The sequence below is a fragment of the Ascaphus truei genome, chromosome 20, assembly GCF_040206685.1.
Source record: "Ascaphus truei isolate aAscTru1 chromosome 20, aAscTru1.hap1, whole genome shotgun sequence".
NCBI lineage: Eukaryota > Metazoa > Chordata > Amphibia > Anura > Ascaphidae > Ascaphus > Ascaphus truei.
The window spans coordinates 28,031,431-28,047,361 of NC_134502.1; the positions used below are offsets into that span (position 1 = coordinate 28,031,431).

General features: G+C 62.1%; 1 protein-coding gene across 1 annotated transcript in view; it reads right to left on the bottom strand.

Moving 5' to 3' along the window:
* Positions 1 to 573: 573 nt before the first annotated feature.
* The window catches only part of LOC142470833 (aurora kinase B-A-like), a 55,204-nt gene continuing 39,846 nt past the window's right edge, over positions 574 to 15,931 (bottom strand). The window contains 8 exon segments of the mRNA XM_075577606.1: positions 574 to 2,890; positions 3,246 to 3,420; positions 3,891 to 3,898; positions 5,213 to 5,244; positions 5,247 to 5,352; positions 5,819 to 5,957; positions 7,774 to 7,972; positions 8,380 to 8,443. Of these exon segments, the coding sequence (XP_075433721.1) occupies positions 2,714 to 2,890; positions 3,246 to 3,420; positions 3,891 to 3,898; positions 5,213 to 5,244; positions 5,247 to 5,352; positions 5,819 to 5,957; positions 7,774 to 7,972; positions 8,380 to 8,443 (900 nt within the window). The 3' untranslated portion in view covers positions 574 to 2,713.

The following is a 15,931-nucleotide window of genomic DNA, read 5'->3' on the forward strand; positions in this document are numbered from 1 at the left end:
ACCCATTAAACACGTCCCTGTCATTAGGTCACTTTGCCCCTACGTGGGACTGACCCTTTAACCCATTAAACACGTCCCTGTCATTAGGTCACTTTGCCCCTACGTGGGACTGTCCCTTTAACCCATCGCTGTCATTGGGTCACTTTGCCCCTACGTGGGACTGTCCCTTTAACCCATCGCTGTCATTGGGTCACTTTGCCCTACGTGGGACTGTCCCTTTAACCCATCGCTGTCATTAGGTCACTTTGCCCCTACGTGGGACTGACCCTTTAACCCATTAAACACGTCCCTGTCATTAGGTCACTTTGCCCCTACCTGGGACTGACCCTTTAACCCATTAAACACGTCCCTGTCATTAGGTCACTTTGCCCCTACGTGGGACTGACCCTTTAACCCATTAAACACGTCCCTGTCATTAGGTCACTTTGCCCCTACATGGGACTGTCCCTTTAACCCATTAAACACGTCCCTGTCATTAGGTCACTTTGCCCTACGTGGGACTGTCCTTTAACCCATCGCTGTCATTAGGTCACCCGCCCATTCAACCTCACATTTAAAGACAAGAGACACAAGTCAAAAAAAACGTTTGTTTATTTACACAGAAATGATTGTATATAACAGCAGGGGGTCCACGCCCACCCCTATAAACAGCCGGCCCGCCGCCCCCTAATAATCCCCTTCCACACAGTACAGAGACCAAAACCGTAAGGCGGCGGGATGCAGGAGACGGCAGCCATGTTTAACGTAACCCCCGCAGACATTACAAATCAAACTCCAACAGGAAAAGCGATCGAGGGGTGGCGTTGGGATCGGGGAAGTCGGCAGGCGAAGAACACGGTGAAAAGTAGATTGAAAACAAACACGGCGGAGGGAGGAACCGGTCTAATCTCAGCTATAAAAACAAAAAGTCACCCCCCAACGGTAATATTTACACCCACTTAAAAAAGAAACCCCCATAAAAAACCATTTAGGATCACGCTTGTATGTACAGGGTCAGGGTGTGTGTGTGCAGGCACCCCACTGGGGATCCCCCACATTCAGCAGCCTCGCCATGTTCAGGGGTTCAGCCCCTCGTTAGTCGTTTGGCTGGAAGTTTATGGACAGGAGGCCCGCGGGTGGGGAACCAGGAATATCCGACAGGCCGGGCGGGAAAACGAGGCAGGTACCTGTAATCCACCCCGTGAATGAACACGCCGCGCTGTATGATGACACGGAGTACCTGTACAGTCCACCCCGTGAATGAACACACCGCGCTGTATGATGACACGGAGTATCTGTACAATCCACCCCGTGAATGAACATGCCGCGCTGTATGATGACACGGAGTATCTGTACAATTCAGCCCGTGAATGAACACGCCGCGCTGTATGATGACACGGAGTATCTGTACAATTCAGCCCGTGAATGAACACGCCGCGCTGTATGATGACACGGAGTATCTGTACAATTCAGCCCGTGAATGAACACGCCGCGCTGTATGATGACACGGAGTATCTGTACAGTCCACCCCGTGAATGAACACGCCGCGCTGTATGATGACACGGAGTATCTGTACAATTCAGCCCGTGAATGAACACGCCGCGCTGTATGATGACACGGAGTATCTGTACAACTCAGCCCGTGAATGAACACGCCGCGCTGTATGATGACACGGAGTATCTGTACAGTCCACCCCGTGAATGAACACGCCGCGCTGTATGATGACACGGAGTATCTGTACAGTCCACCCCGTGAATGAACACGCCGCGCTGTATGATGACACGGAGTACCTGTACAATTCAGCCCCTGATGATGAACACGCCGCGCTGTATGATGATGCAGGGTATCTATGCACTCCGGGAAGTGTCAGGACACAGTACCTATATGGTACGATGCCGATGGGGAACACTGCGTTGTATAATGATGCAGAGTATCTCCCGATAATGAACACGCCGTGCTGTATAATGATGCAGAGTATCCGTGCGTCCTGCCCCTGCATAGAGATACTATACACTGATGGGGATAATCTGTACACACGTGTGCAGTGTAAGGGTTAAAGTGCGGGAGGCGGGGCGTAACAGGACTGGCAGGAGCTGCAGATCCGGGGCAGTGTGGGAGGCTGGGCTTAGCGGGACTGGCAGGAGCTGCAGATGGAGAAAGCGCAGGAGGCGGGGCCTAACAGAACAATGCGAGAAGTGGGGTTTAGAGGGACTGGGTGGAGCTGAAGACAGAGACAGTGCGAGAGGCGGGGTGAAGTTGTGGACAGCGTAAGAGGCGGGGCTGAAGTTGTGGACAGCGTAAGAGGCGGGGCTTAGCAGAGCTGAAGACGGACAGCGAGAGGCATTGCTTAGCGGAGCTGCAGACAGGGACAGCGCGAGAGGCGGTGCAGAAGATGTGGACAGCGCAAGAGGCGGGGCTTAGAGCTGAAGACAGGGACAGCGCGAGAGGCGGGGCTGAAGACAGACAGCGCAAGAGGCGGGGCTTAGCAGAGCTGAAGACAGGGACTGCGCGATGTGCCGGGGCTGAAGATGTGGACAGCGCGAGAGGCGGGGCTGAAGATGTGGACAGCGCGAGAGGCGGGGCCTGAAGATGTGGACAGCGCGAGAGGCGGGGCTGAAGATGTGGACAGCACGAGAGGCGGGGCTGAAGATGTGGACAGCACGAGAGGCGGGGCTGAAGATGTGGACAGCGCGAGAGGCGGGGCTGAAGATGTTGACAGCGCGAGAGGCGGGGCTTAGCGGGACTGGGCAGAGTTGAAGACGGGGGGCAGGATTCTCCGGGAGTTGGCCTTGATCCAGGGGTGGTCCATGACTTCCCTCAGCGGGAGGCGGTGGGACGGGGTATGGCGGAGAAGTTTGCATATTAGGTCCTTGGCTCCTTCAGATATGAAGGGGGGAAACTTCAGGTCAACCTGGGGGGGGGGGGGGGGAGAGAAGAAAGGAGTTGTTACTTGTGAAGGGGAGAGGGAGGGACACAGGCAGGAGGGGGTGGAGGGAGTGAGGGACACAGGGAGGAGGGGGGGGGCGTGGAGGGAGTGAAGGACACAGGGAGATGGGAGGGGGGAGGGAGGAAGGGGGGGGGGGGGTGGAGGAGGAGGGGAGCAGAGAGCCGGTAGAGGCGAGAGCAGCGTACATTGACGATCCTGCGGTGGGTCTCAGGGTGGGGGGGGGAGGGAGGGGCGCGCGGGCAGCGTACATTGACGATCCTGCGGTGGGTCTCAGGGTGGGTGGGGGGTGGGGGGAGGGAGGGGCGCGCGGGCAGCGTACATTGACGATCCTGCGGTGGGTCTCAGGGTGGGTGGGGCTGTCGAACGGCGGCATTCCCACCAGGAACTCGTAGCACAGGACCCCCGTGCACCACAGGTCCACCTTCTCATCGTGCGTCTTCCCCTCTATCATCTCCGGGGGCAGGTAATCCAGGGTCCCGCACATCGTCCTGCGCCTGCAACGCACGCGGGGACGAGGGTCTCAGGACACGACAAGGAACGCGCAGCGCTGTGTAATGAAGCGCACGAGCAAACAGGGGGTACCCGAGGGACGGGGCACAGGCGGGGGGTACCTGAGGGACGGGGCACAGGCGGGGGGTACCCGAGGGACGGGGCACAGACGGGGGGGGTACCTGAGGGACGGGGCACAGACGGGGGGGTACCCGAGGGACGGGCACAGGCGGGGGGTACCCGAGGGACGGGGCACAGGCGGGGGGTACCCGAGGGACGGGGCACAGGCGGGGGGTACCCGAGGGACGGGGCACAGCCGGGAGGGGTACAAGAGGGACGGGGCACAGGCGGGGGGTACCCGAGGGACGGGGCACAGCCGGGAGGGGTATAAGAGGGACGGGGCACAGGCGGGGGGTACCCGAGGGACGGGGCACAGGCGGGGGGTACCGAGGGACTGGGCACAGGCGGGGGGTACCCGAGGGACTGGGCACAGGCGGGGGTACCTGAGGGACGGGGCCACCAGGCGGGGGTACCTGAGGGACGGGGCACAGGCGGGGGGGTACCTGAGGGACGGGGCACAGGCGGGGGGTACCTGAGGGACGGGGCACAGGCGGGGGGTACCTGAGGGACGGGGCACAGGCGGGGGGGGGTACCTGAGGGACGGGGCACAGGCGGGGGGGGGGGGGTACCCGAGGGACGGGGCACAGGAGGGGGGGGGTACCCGAGGAACGGGGCACAGGCGGGGGGGGGGGTACCCGAGGGACGGGGCACAGGCGGGGGGGGGGGGGGGGGTACCCGAGGGACGGGGCACAGGCGGGGGGGGGGGTACCCGAGGAACGGGGCACAGGCGGGGGGGGTACCCGAGGGACGGGGCACAGGCGGGGGGGGGGGGTACCCGAGGGACGGGGCACAGGCGGGGCACAGGCGGGGGTACCCGAGGGACGGGGCACAGGCGGGGGGTACCCGAGGGACGGGGCACAGGCGGGGAGGTACCCGAGGGACGGGGCACAGGCGGGGGGTACCCGAGGGACGGGGCACAGGCGGGGGGTACCCGAGGGACGGGGCACAGGCGGGGGGTACCCGAGGGACGGGGCACAGGCGGGGGGTACCCGAGGGACGGGGCACAGGCGGGGGGTACCCGAGGGATGGGGCACAGGCGGGGGGTACCCGAGGGACGGGGCACAGGCGGGGGGTACCTGAGGGGCGGGGCACAGGCGGGGGGTACCTACGGGACGGGGCACAGGCGGGGGGTGGGACCTGAGGACGGGGCACAGGCGGGGGTACCTGAGGGACGGGGCACAGGCGGGGGGGGGGAGGTACCTGAGGGACGGGGCACAGGCGGGGGTACCTGAGGGACGGGGCACAGGCGGGGGTACCTGAGGGACGGGGCACAGGCGGGGGGGGGGAGGTACCTGAGGGACGGGGCACAGGCGGGGGGGTACCTGAGGGACGGAGCACAGGCGGGGGGGTACCTGAGGGACGGGGCACAGGCGGGGGGGTACCTGAGGGACGGGGCACAGGCGGGGGGTACCTGAGGGACGGGGCACAGGCGGGGGGTACCCGAGGGACGGGGCACAGGCGGGCGGGGTACCCGAGGGACGGGGCACGGGGGGGTACCCGAGGGACGGGGCACAGGCGTGGGTACCCGAGGGACGGGGCACAGGCGGGGGTTCCTGAGGGACGGGGCACAGGCGGGGGGTACCTGAGGGACGGGGCACAGGCGGGGGGGTACCTGAGGGACGGGGCACAGGCGGGGGTACCTGAGGGACGGGGCACAGGCGGGGGTACCTGAGGGACGGGGGCGTGCACGGACCAGCCGAAGTCGGCGATTTCAGCTCCCCCTTGTAGCCCATGAGAAGGTTCTCGGGTTTGATGTCCCGGTGAATGACTTTCCGCTCGTGGCAATACAGCAGCGCGTCCGCCAACTCCTCTATGAACTGCATACAGGGGCGGGGGCACAGGGTGTTAGGCAATCAATGCACCCCCACCTCCCCCCCCCAGGGAGAGACAGAGAACCCACCCAGAGAGGAGAGAAAGGAGAAGAGCAAGCAGAGGGGATCCCCCCCCTCCCAAAGAGAGAAAATGGGGGAGAGGAGCGGGACCCAGCCTAGGGAGAAGAGAAAGGAGAGGGCAGAAGGAGCCCCCCCCAGAGAGGAGGGAGAGGAAAGAAAAGGAGGAGAGGGAGAGAGCAGAGGGACCCCATGACCTGAGGCATGGGAGAGAGGAAGGAGGAGAGGAGCATTAAAGGGGGAGGGGGGGGGAGGAAGGAGAGACAATGGGAAGTGGCAAGACTGAGTGAAAGGTAGAGAGAGAGACGGAGAGGGGGTACATCTCCCTTAACCCCAGACCCCCGGGGTAACCCTCTCCCCCCCCCGGGGGTAACCCTCCCCCCCCCCCCCTCACCGTGGCACTTCTCTGCTCATCGAAGCGGCCATGTTTCTGCAGCTCCTTGTACAGCTCCCCGCGGGGAGCGAACTCCAGCATCAGGTAAATGCGCTTCCGGTCGTGGAAGTAGTTATACATCTGCAGGATATTGGGGTGTCTGAGGGGGAGGGGGTGGGAGAGCAGGTAAGCAGGGGGGACACGCGGACATAGCTGCAAGAAAGGGGGGGAGGGAGAGGGGGAGGAAAAAGAGAGGGGGACAGCAGGGAGTCTCCTGAGCGGAAGCCGTTCCTTTCAGCTCCGGCGGCCCCCCGATTCCAGAGATACCTCCAGAGCGGCGCCAGGATCTCGGCGAAGTTTAAATGTCCTGGGTCCTGCTGGCCAATAGGAAGTCGCACAGGATGACGTCACAGCCTCCTATTAGCCAGCTTACCACAGCCATTTTATTAGGCCCACAGTTTCCTTAGGGAGAGGAGAGGGGTATAGGGGAGAGGAGAGGGAGGTGGTGGGGGGAAGAGAGAGAGCAGAGGGGGGGTTGTGGGGGGGGGGAAGAGAGAGAGCAGAGGGGGGGGGTGGTGGGGGGAAGAGAGCAGAGGGGGGGGGGGTGGGGGAAGAGAGAGCAGAGGGGGGGGTGGTGGGGGGAAGGGAGAGCAGAGGGGGGGTGGTGGGGGAAGAGAGCAGAGGGGGGGTGGTGGGGGGAAGAGAGAGCAGAGGGGGGTGGTGGGGGGAAGAGAGAGCAGAGGGGGGTGGTGGGGGGAAGAGAGAGCAGAGGAGAGGTGGTGGGGGGAAGAGAGAGAGCAGAGGGGGGGTGGTGGGGGGAAGAGAGAGAGCAGAGGGGAGGTGGTGGGGGGAAGAGAGAGAGCAGAGGGGGGGTGGTGGGGGGAAGAGAGAGAGCAGAGGGGGGGTGGTGGGGGGAAGAGAGAGAGAGAGCAGAGGGGAGGGTGGTGGGGGGAATAGAGAGAGAGCAGAGGGGGGGTGGTAGGGGGAAGAGAGAGAGCAGAGGGGGTGGGGTGGGGGGAAGAGAGAGAGCAGAGGGGGGGTGGTGGGGGGAAGAGAGAGAGCAGAGGGGGGGGTGGTAGGGGGAAGAGAGAGAGCAGAGGGGGTGGGGTGGGGGGAAGAGAGAGAGCAGAGGGGGGGTGGTGGGGGAAGAGAGAGAGCAGAGGGGGGGTGGTGGGGGAAGAGAGAGAACAGGGGGGGGTGGTGGGGGGAAGAGAGAGACCAGAGGGGGGGTGGTGGGGGAAGAGAGAGAGCAGAGGGGGGGTGGTGGGGGGGAAGAGAGAGAGAAGACGGGGGGGTGGTGGGGGGAAGAGAGCAGAGGGGGGTGGTGAGGGGGAAGAAAGCAGAGGGGGGTGGTGAGGGGAAGAGAGAGAGCAGAGGGGGGGTGGTGAGGGGAAGAGAGAGAGCAGAGGGGGGGTGGTGGGGGGAAGAGAGAGAGCAGAGGGGGGTGGTGGGAGAAAAGAGAGAGCAGAGGGGGTGGTGGGGGGAAGAGAGAGAGCAGAGGGGGGGTGGTGGTGGGGGGAAGAGAAAGAGCAGACGGGGGTGGTGGGGGGAAGAGAGAGAGCAGAGGGTGGGTGGTGGGGGGAAGAGAGAGAGCAGAGGGGGGTGGTGGGGGGAAGAGAAAGAGCAGACGGGGGGTGGTGGGGAAGAGAGAGCAGAGGGGGGTGGTGGGGGGAAGAGAGAGAGCAGAGGGGGGGGTGGGAAGAGAGAGCAGAGGGGGGGGTGGTGGTGGAAGAGAGAGAGCAGAGGGGGGGGGGAAGAGAGAGAGCAGAGGGGGGGTCGTGGGGGAAGAGAGAGCAGAGGGGGGGTGGTGGGGGGAAGAGAGAGCAGAGGGGGGGTGGTGGGGGGAAGAGAGAGAGCAGGGGGGGGGGTGGGGGAAGAGAGAGAGCAGAGGGGAGGTGGTGGGGGGAAGAGAGAGAGCAGAGGGTGGGGGGGGAGAGAGAGCAGAGGGGGGAGGGGAGAGAGGAGGAAGGTGGGACCTGAGGTGACTCTGGATCTCTATCTCCCGGCGCAGCTGATGCTCCACGCCCTCCTTCTCCAGCTGCGATTTGAACAGCACCTTCAGCGCCATGATGAACTTGGACTGCCGCTCCCGGGCCAGGTCACACGTTGCCGAACTTGCCCTTCCCCAACGGGCGGCCGATGTCAAAGTCCACGATGGCGAACTTCCTCTTGGGGCTGGGCAGGGAAGGGGAGACCGTGAGCAAGACACGCCCACCGCGAAACGCGTCGCCGGCCCCGAGGAAAAGCCTTTAAAGGGCCCCGACGCAGCCTCGCCCCGACACCCCGTCTCCAACTACACAGGATTCTGCCGACACTGCCACAGAAACCCTACAACACGCCGGACCTTGTAGGATTTCCCACGGCTGCCGGACCAGTGCCCCGCAAAACACTGTAGGACCTGCCGTAGATAACGATTAATAACCCCCGCCCCATCCCCCGTACTGCCGCCTTTCCTGCAGGGTCGGCTAGCACTTTCCTTGTAGGGTTCAGGGTTCAAACCCTACACATTATCCTCTGGGTACCTATATATTGCTCGGTACTCATAGATGCCGCAGCAAATTTGGGCGGGGTGAGAAACTCACCCTTCTGTCCGAGCGGTATTTTGGGAGGAGTTCTCATGGTGTGCGGCCACCCGGCCCGCAGTGCCTACAGAGGAGAGAATATGCAGATGTGAAGAGGTTATCATAGCGGTGTGTCCCCCCCGCAGGGTGACACAGTGACACAGACAGAAGGGAGGTATGAGCCTGCCCCTCCCCCCGCAGGGTGACACAGTGACACAGACAGAAGGGAGCTATGAGTCTGTCCCTCCCCCCGCAGGGTGACACAGTGACACAGACAGAAGGGAGCTATGAGCCTGTCCCTCCCCCGCAGGGTGACACAGTGACACATACAGAAGGGAGCTATGAGCCTGTCCCTCCCCCGCAGGGTGACACAGTGACACAGACAGAAGGGAGCTATGTGTCTGTCCCTCCCCCCGCAGGGTGACACAGTGACACAGACAGAAGGGAGCTATGAGTCTGTCCCTCCCCCCGCAGGGTGACACAGTGACACAGACAGAAGGGAGCTATGAGCCTGTCCCTCCCCCCGCAGGGTGACACAGTGACACATACAGAAGGGAGCTATGAGCCTGTCCCTCCCCCGCAGGGTGACACAGTGACACAGACAGAAGGGAGCTATGAGTCTGTCCCTCCCCCCGCAGGGTGACACAGTGACACAGACAGAAGGGAGCTATGAGTCTGTCCCTCCCCCCGCAGGGTGACACAGTGACACAGACAGAAGGGAGCTATGAGTCTGTCCCTCCCCCCGCAGGGTGACACAGTGACACAGACAGAAGGGAGCTATGTGTCTGTCCCTCCCCCGCAGGGTGACACAGTGACACAGACAGAGGGCGCTATGAGTCTGTCCCTCCCCCCGCAGGGTGACACAGTGACACAGACAGAAGGGAGCTATGAGCCTGTCCCTCCCCCCGCAGGGTGACACAGTGACACAGACAGAAGGGAGCTATGAGTCTGTCCCTCCCCCCCGCAGGGTGACACAGTGACACAGACAGAAGGGAGCTATGAGCCTGTCCCTCCCCCCGCAGGGTGACACAGTGACACAGACAGAAGGGAGCTATGAGTCTGTCCCTCCCCCCGCAGGGTGACACAGTGACACAGACAGAAGGGAGCTATGTGTCTGTCCCTCCCCCGCAGGGTGACACAGTGACACAGACAGAAGGGAGCTATGAGCCTGTCCCTCCCCCCGCAGGGTGACACAGACAGAAGGGAGCTATGAGACTGTCCCTCCCCCCGCAGGGTGACACAGTGACACAGACAGAAGGGAGCTATGAGACTGTCCCTCCCCCCCGCAGGGTGACACAGTGACACAGACAGAAGGGAGCTATGAGTCTGTCCCTCCCCCCGCAGGGTGACACAGTGACACAGACAGAAGGGAGCTATGAGCCTGTCCCTCCCCCCGCAGGGTGACACAGTGACACAGACAGAAGGGAGCTATGAGACTGTCCCTCCCCCCCGCAGGGTGACACAGTGACACAGGCAGAAGGGAGCTATGTGTCTGCCCCTCCCCCGCAGGGTGACACAGACAGAAGGGAGCTATGAGTCTGTACCTCCCAGCGGAGGGTGACACAGTGACACAGGCAGAAGGGAGCTATGAGTCTGTCCCTCCCCCCGCAGGGTGACACAGTGACACAGACAGAAGGGAGCTATGAGCCTGTCCCTCCCCCGCAGGGTGACACAGACAGAAGGGAGCTATGAGCCTGTACCTCCCCCCGCAGGGTGACACAGTGACACAGACAGAAGGGAGCTATGAGTCTGTCACTCCCCCGCAGGGTGACACAGTGACATAGACAGAAGGGAGCTATGAGACTGTCCCTCCCCCCGCAGGGTGACACAGTGACACAGACAGAAGGGAGCTATGTGTCTGTCCCTCCCCCGCAGGGTGACACAGTGACACAGACAGAAGGGAGCTATGAGCCTGTCCCTCCCCCCGCAGGGTGACACAGTGACACAGACAGAAGGGAGCTATGAGCCTGTCCCTCCCCCCGCAGGGTGACACAGACAGAAGGGAGCTATGAGCCTGTACCTCCCCCCGCAGGGTGACACAGTGACACAGACAGAAGGGAGCTATGAGTCTGTCACTCCCCCGCAGGGTGACACAGTGACACAGACAGAAGGGAGCTATGAGACTGTCCCTCCCCCCGCAGGGTGACACAGTGACACAGACAGAAGGGAGCTATGTGTCTGTCCCTCCCCGCAGGGTGACACAGTGACACAGGCAGAAGGGAGCTATGTGTCTGCCCCTCCCCCGCAGGGTGACACAGACAGAAGGGAGCTATGAGTCTGTACCTCCCAGCGGAGGGTGACACAGTGACACAGGCAGAAGGGAGCTATGAGTCTGTCCCTCCCCCCGCAGGGTGACACAGTGACACAGACAGAAGGGAGCTATGAGCCTGTCCCTCCCCCCGCAGGGTGACACAGACAGAAGGGAGCTATGAGCCTGTACCTCCCCCCGCAGGGTGACACAGTGACACAGACAGAAGGGAGCTATGAGTCTGTCACTCCCCCGCAGGGTGACACAGTGACACAGACAGAAGGGAGCTATGAGACTGTCCCTCCCCCCGCAGGGTGACACAGTGACACAGACAGAAGGGAGCTATGTGTCTGTCCCTCCCCCGCAGGGTGACACAGTGACACAGACAGAAGGGAGCTATGAGCCTGTCCCTCCCCCCGCAGGGTGACACAGTGACACAGACAGAAGGGAGCTATGAGCCTGTCCCTCCCCCCGCAGGGTGACACAGACAGAAGGGAGCTATGAGCCTGTACCTCCCCCCGCAGGGTGACACAGTGACACAGACAGAAGGGAGCTATGAGTCTGTCACTCCCCCGCAGGGTGACACAGTGACACAGACAGAAGGGAGCTATGAGACTGTCCCTCCCCCCGCAGGGTGACACAGTGACACAGACAGAAGGGAGCTATGTGTCTGTCCCTCCCCCGCAGGGTGACACAGTGACACAGACAGAAGGGAGCTATGAGCCTGTCCCTCCCCCCGCAGGGTGACACAGTGACACAGACAGAAGGGAGCTATGAGACTGTCCCTCCCCCGCAGGGTGACACAGACAGAAGGGAGCTATGAGACTGTCCCTCCCCCCGCAGGGTGACACAGTGACACAGACAGAAGGGAGCTATGAGACTGTCCCTCCCCCCCGCAGGGTGACACAGTGACACAGGCAGAAGGGAGCTATGTGTCTGCCCCTCCCCCGCAGGGTGACACAGACAGAAGGGAGCTATGAGTCTGTACCTCCCAGCGGAGGGTGACACAGTGACACAGGCAGAAGGGAGCTATGAGCCTGTCCTCTCCCCGCAGGGTGACACAGTGACACAGACAGAAGGGAGCTATGAGCCTGTCCCTCCCCCCGCAGGGTGACACAGTGACACAGACAGAAGGGAGCTATGAGTCTGTCCCTCCCCCCGCAGGGTGACACAGTGACACAGACAGAAGGGAGCTATGAGTCTGTCCCTCCCCCCGCAGGGTGACACAGTGACACAGACAGAAGGGAGCTATGAGACTGCCCCTCCCCCGCAGGGTGACACAGTGACACAGACAGAAGGGAGCTATGAGTCTGTCCCTCCCCCCGCAGGGTGACACAGTGACACAGACAGAAGGGAGCTATGAGCCTGTCCCTCCCCCCGCAGGGTGACACAGTGACACAGACAGAAGGGAGCTATGAGTCTGTCCCTCCCCCCGCAGGGTGACACAGTGACACAGACAGAAGGGAGCTATGTGTCTGTCCCTCCCCCGCAGGGTGACACAGTGACACAGACAGAGGGCGCTATGAGTCTGTCCCTCCCCCCGCAGGGTGACACAGTGACACAGACAGAAGGGAGCTATGAGCCTGTCCCTCCCCCCGCAGGGTGACACAGTGACACAGACAGAAGGGAGCTATGAGCCTGTCCCTCCCCCCGCAGGGTGACACAGTTACACAGACAGAAGGGAGCTATGAGTCTGTCCCTCCCCCCACAGGGTGACACAGTGACACAGACAGAAGGGCGCTATGAGTCTGTCCCTCCCCCCGCAGGGTGACACAGTGACACAGACAGAAGGGAGCTATGTGTCTGTCCCTCCCCCGCAGGGTGACACAGTGACACAGACAGAAGGGAGCTATGAGCCTGTCCCTCCCCCCGCAGGGTGACACAGACAGAAGGGAGCTATGAGACTGTCCCTCCCCCCGCAGGGTGACACAGTGACACAGACAGAAGGGAGCTATGAGACTGTCCCTCCCCCCCGCAGGGTGACACAGTGACACAGACAGAAGGGAGCTATGAGTCTGTCCCTCCCCCCGCAGGGTGACACAGTGACACAGACAGAAGGGAGCTATGTGTCTGTCCCTCCCCCGCAGGGTGACACAGTGACACAGACAGAAGGGAGCTATGAGCCTGTCCCTCCCCCCGCAGGGTGACACAGACAGAAGGGAGCTATGAGACTGTCCCTCCCCCCGCAGGGTGACACAGTGACACAGACAGAAGGGAGCTATGAGACTGTCCCTCCCCCCCGCAGGGTGACACAGTGACACAGACAGAAGGGAGCTATGAGTCTGTCCCTCCCCCCGCAGGGTGACACAGTGACACAGACAGAAGGGAGCTATGTGTCTGTCCCTCCCCCGCAGGGTGACACAGTGACACAGACAGAAGGGAGCTATGAGCCTGTCCCTCCCCCCGCAGGGTGACACAGTGACACAGACAGAAGGGAGCTATGAGACTGTCCCTCCCCCGCAGGGTGACACAGACAGAAGGGAGCTATGAGACTGTCCCTCACCCCGCAGGGTGACACAGTGACACAGACAGAAGGGAGCTATGAGTCTGTCCCTCCCCCCGCAGGGTGACACAGTGACACAGACAGAAGGGAGCTATGAGCCTGTCCCTCCCCCGCAGGGTGACACAGTGACACAGGCAGAAGGGAGCTATGTGTCTGCCCCTCCCCCCGCAGGGTGACACAGACAGAAGGGAGCTATGAGTCTGTACCTCCCAGCGGAGGGTGATACAGTGACACAGGCAGAAGGGAGCTATGAGCCTGTCCCTCCCCCCGCAGGGTGACACAGTGACACAGACAGAAGGGAGCTATGAGCCTGTCCCTCCCCCCGCAGGGTGACACAGACAGAAGGGAGCTATGAGACTGTCCCTCCCCCCGCAGGGAGACACAGTGACACAGACAGAAGGGAGCTATGAGTCTGTCCCTCCCCCCGCAGGGTGACACAGTGACACAGACAGAAGGGAGCTATGAGTCTGTCCCTCCCCCCGCAGGGAGACACAGTGACACAGACAGAAGGGAGCTATGAGTCTGTCCCTCCCCCCGCAGGGTGACAGAGTGACACAGACAGAAGGGAGCTATGAGTCTGTCCCTCCCCCGCAGGGTGACACAGTGACACAGACAGAAGGGAGCTATGTGTCTGTCCCTCCCCCCGCAGGGTGATACAGTGACACAGACAGAAGGGAGCTGTGTGTGTCCCTCCCCCCGCAGGGTGACACAGTGACACAGACAGAAGGGAGTTATGAGTCTGTCCTTCCCCCCGCAGGGTGACACAGTGACACAGACAGAAGGGAGCTATGAGCCTGTCCCTCCCACCGCAGGGTGACACAGTGACACAGACAGAAGGGAGCTATGAGCCTGTCCCTCCCCCCGCAGGGTGACACAGTGACACAGACAGAAGGGAGCTATGAGCCTGTCCCTCCCACCGCAGGGTGACACAGTGACACAGACAGAAGGGAGCTATGAGTCTGTCCCTCCCCCCGCAGGGTGACAGTGACACAGAAGGGAGCTATGACTCTGTCCCTCCCCCCGCAGGGTGACAGTGACACAGACAGAAGGGAGCTATGAGTCTGTCCCTCCCCCGCAGGGTGACACAGTGACACAGACAGAAGGGAGCTATGAGCCTGTCCCTCCCCCTGCAGGGTGATACAGTGACACAGACAGAAGGGAGCTATGAGCCTGTCCCTCCCCCGCAGGGTGACACAGTGACACAGACAGAAGGGAGCTATGAGCCTGTCCCTCCCCCGCAGGGTGACACAGTGACACAGACAGAAGGGAGCTATGAGTCTGTCCCTCCCCCCGCAGGGTGACACAGTGACACAGACAGAAGGGAGCTATGAGTCTGTCCCTCCCCCCGCAGGGTGACACAGTGACACAGACAGAAGGGAGCTATGAGTCTGTCCCTCCCCCCGCAGGGTGACACAGTGACACAGACAGAAGGGAGCTATGAGCCTGTCCCTCCCCCGCAGGGTGACACAGTGACACAGACAGAAGGGAGCTATGAGTCTGTCCCTCCCCCACAGGGTGACACGGTGACAGACAGAAGGGAGCTATGAGCCTGTCCCTCCCCCCGCAGGGTGACACAGTGACACAGACAGAAGGGAGCTATGAGCCTGTCCCTCCCCCGCAGGGTGACACAGTGACACAGACAGAAGGGAGCTATGAGTCTGTCCCTCCCCCACAGGGTGACACGGTGACAGACAGAAGGGAGCTATGAGCCTGTCCCTCCCCCTGCAGGGTGACACAGTGACACAGACAGAAGGGAGCTATGAGTCTGTCCCTCCCCCCGCAGGGTGACACAGTGACACAGACAGAAGGGAGCTATGAGCCTCCCCCTCCCCCCGCAGGGTGACACAGTGACACAGTGACACAGACAGAAGGGAGCTATGAGTCTGTCCCTCCCCCCGCAGGGTGACAGTGACACAGACAGAAGGGAGCTATGAGTCTGTCCCTCCCCCGCAGAGTGACACAGTGACACAGACAGAGGGCGCTATGAGTCTGTCCCTCCCCCCGCAGGGTGACACAGTGACACAGACAGAAGGGAGCTATGAGTCTGTCCCTCCCCCCGCAGGGTGACACAGTGACACAGACAGAAGGGAGCTATGAGTCTGTCCCTCCCCCGCAGGGTGACACAGTGACACAGACAGAAGGGAGCTATGAGCCTCCCCCTCCCCCGCAGGGTGACACAGTGACACAGACAGAAGGGAGCTATGAGCCTGTCCCTCCCCCGCAGGGTGACAGTGACACAGACAGAAGGGAGCTATGAGCCTGTCCCTCCCCCCGCAGGGTGACACAGTGACACAGACAGAAGGGAGCTATGTGTCTGTCCCTCCCCCCGCAGGGTGACACAGTAACACAGACAGAAGGGAGCTATGTGTCTGCCCCTCCCCCCGCAGGGTGACACAGTGACACAGACAGAAGGGGGCTATGAGCCTGTCCCTCCCCCGCAGGGTGACACAGTGACACAGACAGAAGGGAGCTATGAGCCTGTCCCTTCTCCCGCAGGGTGACACAGTGACACAGACAGAAGGGAGCTATGTGCCTGTCCCTCCCCCGCAGGGTGACACAGTGACACAGACAGAAGGGAGCTATGAGCCTGTCCCTCCCCCGCAGGGTGACACAGTGACACAGACAGAAGGGAGCTGTGTGTGTCCCTCCCCCCGCAGGGTGACACAGTGACACAGACAGAAGGGAGTTATGAGTCTGTCCTTCCCCCCGCAGGGTGACACAGTGACACAGACAGAAGGGAGCTATGAGTCTGTCCCTCCCCCCGCAGGGTGACACAGTGACACAGACAGAAGGGAGCTATGAGCCTGTCCCTCCCACCGCAG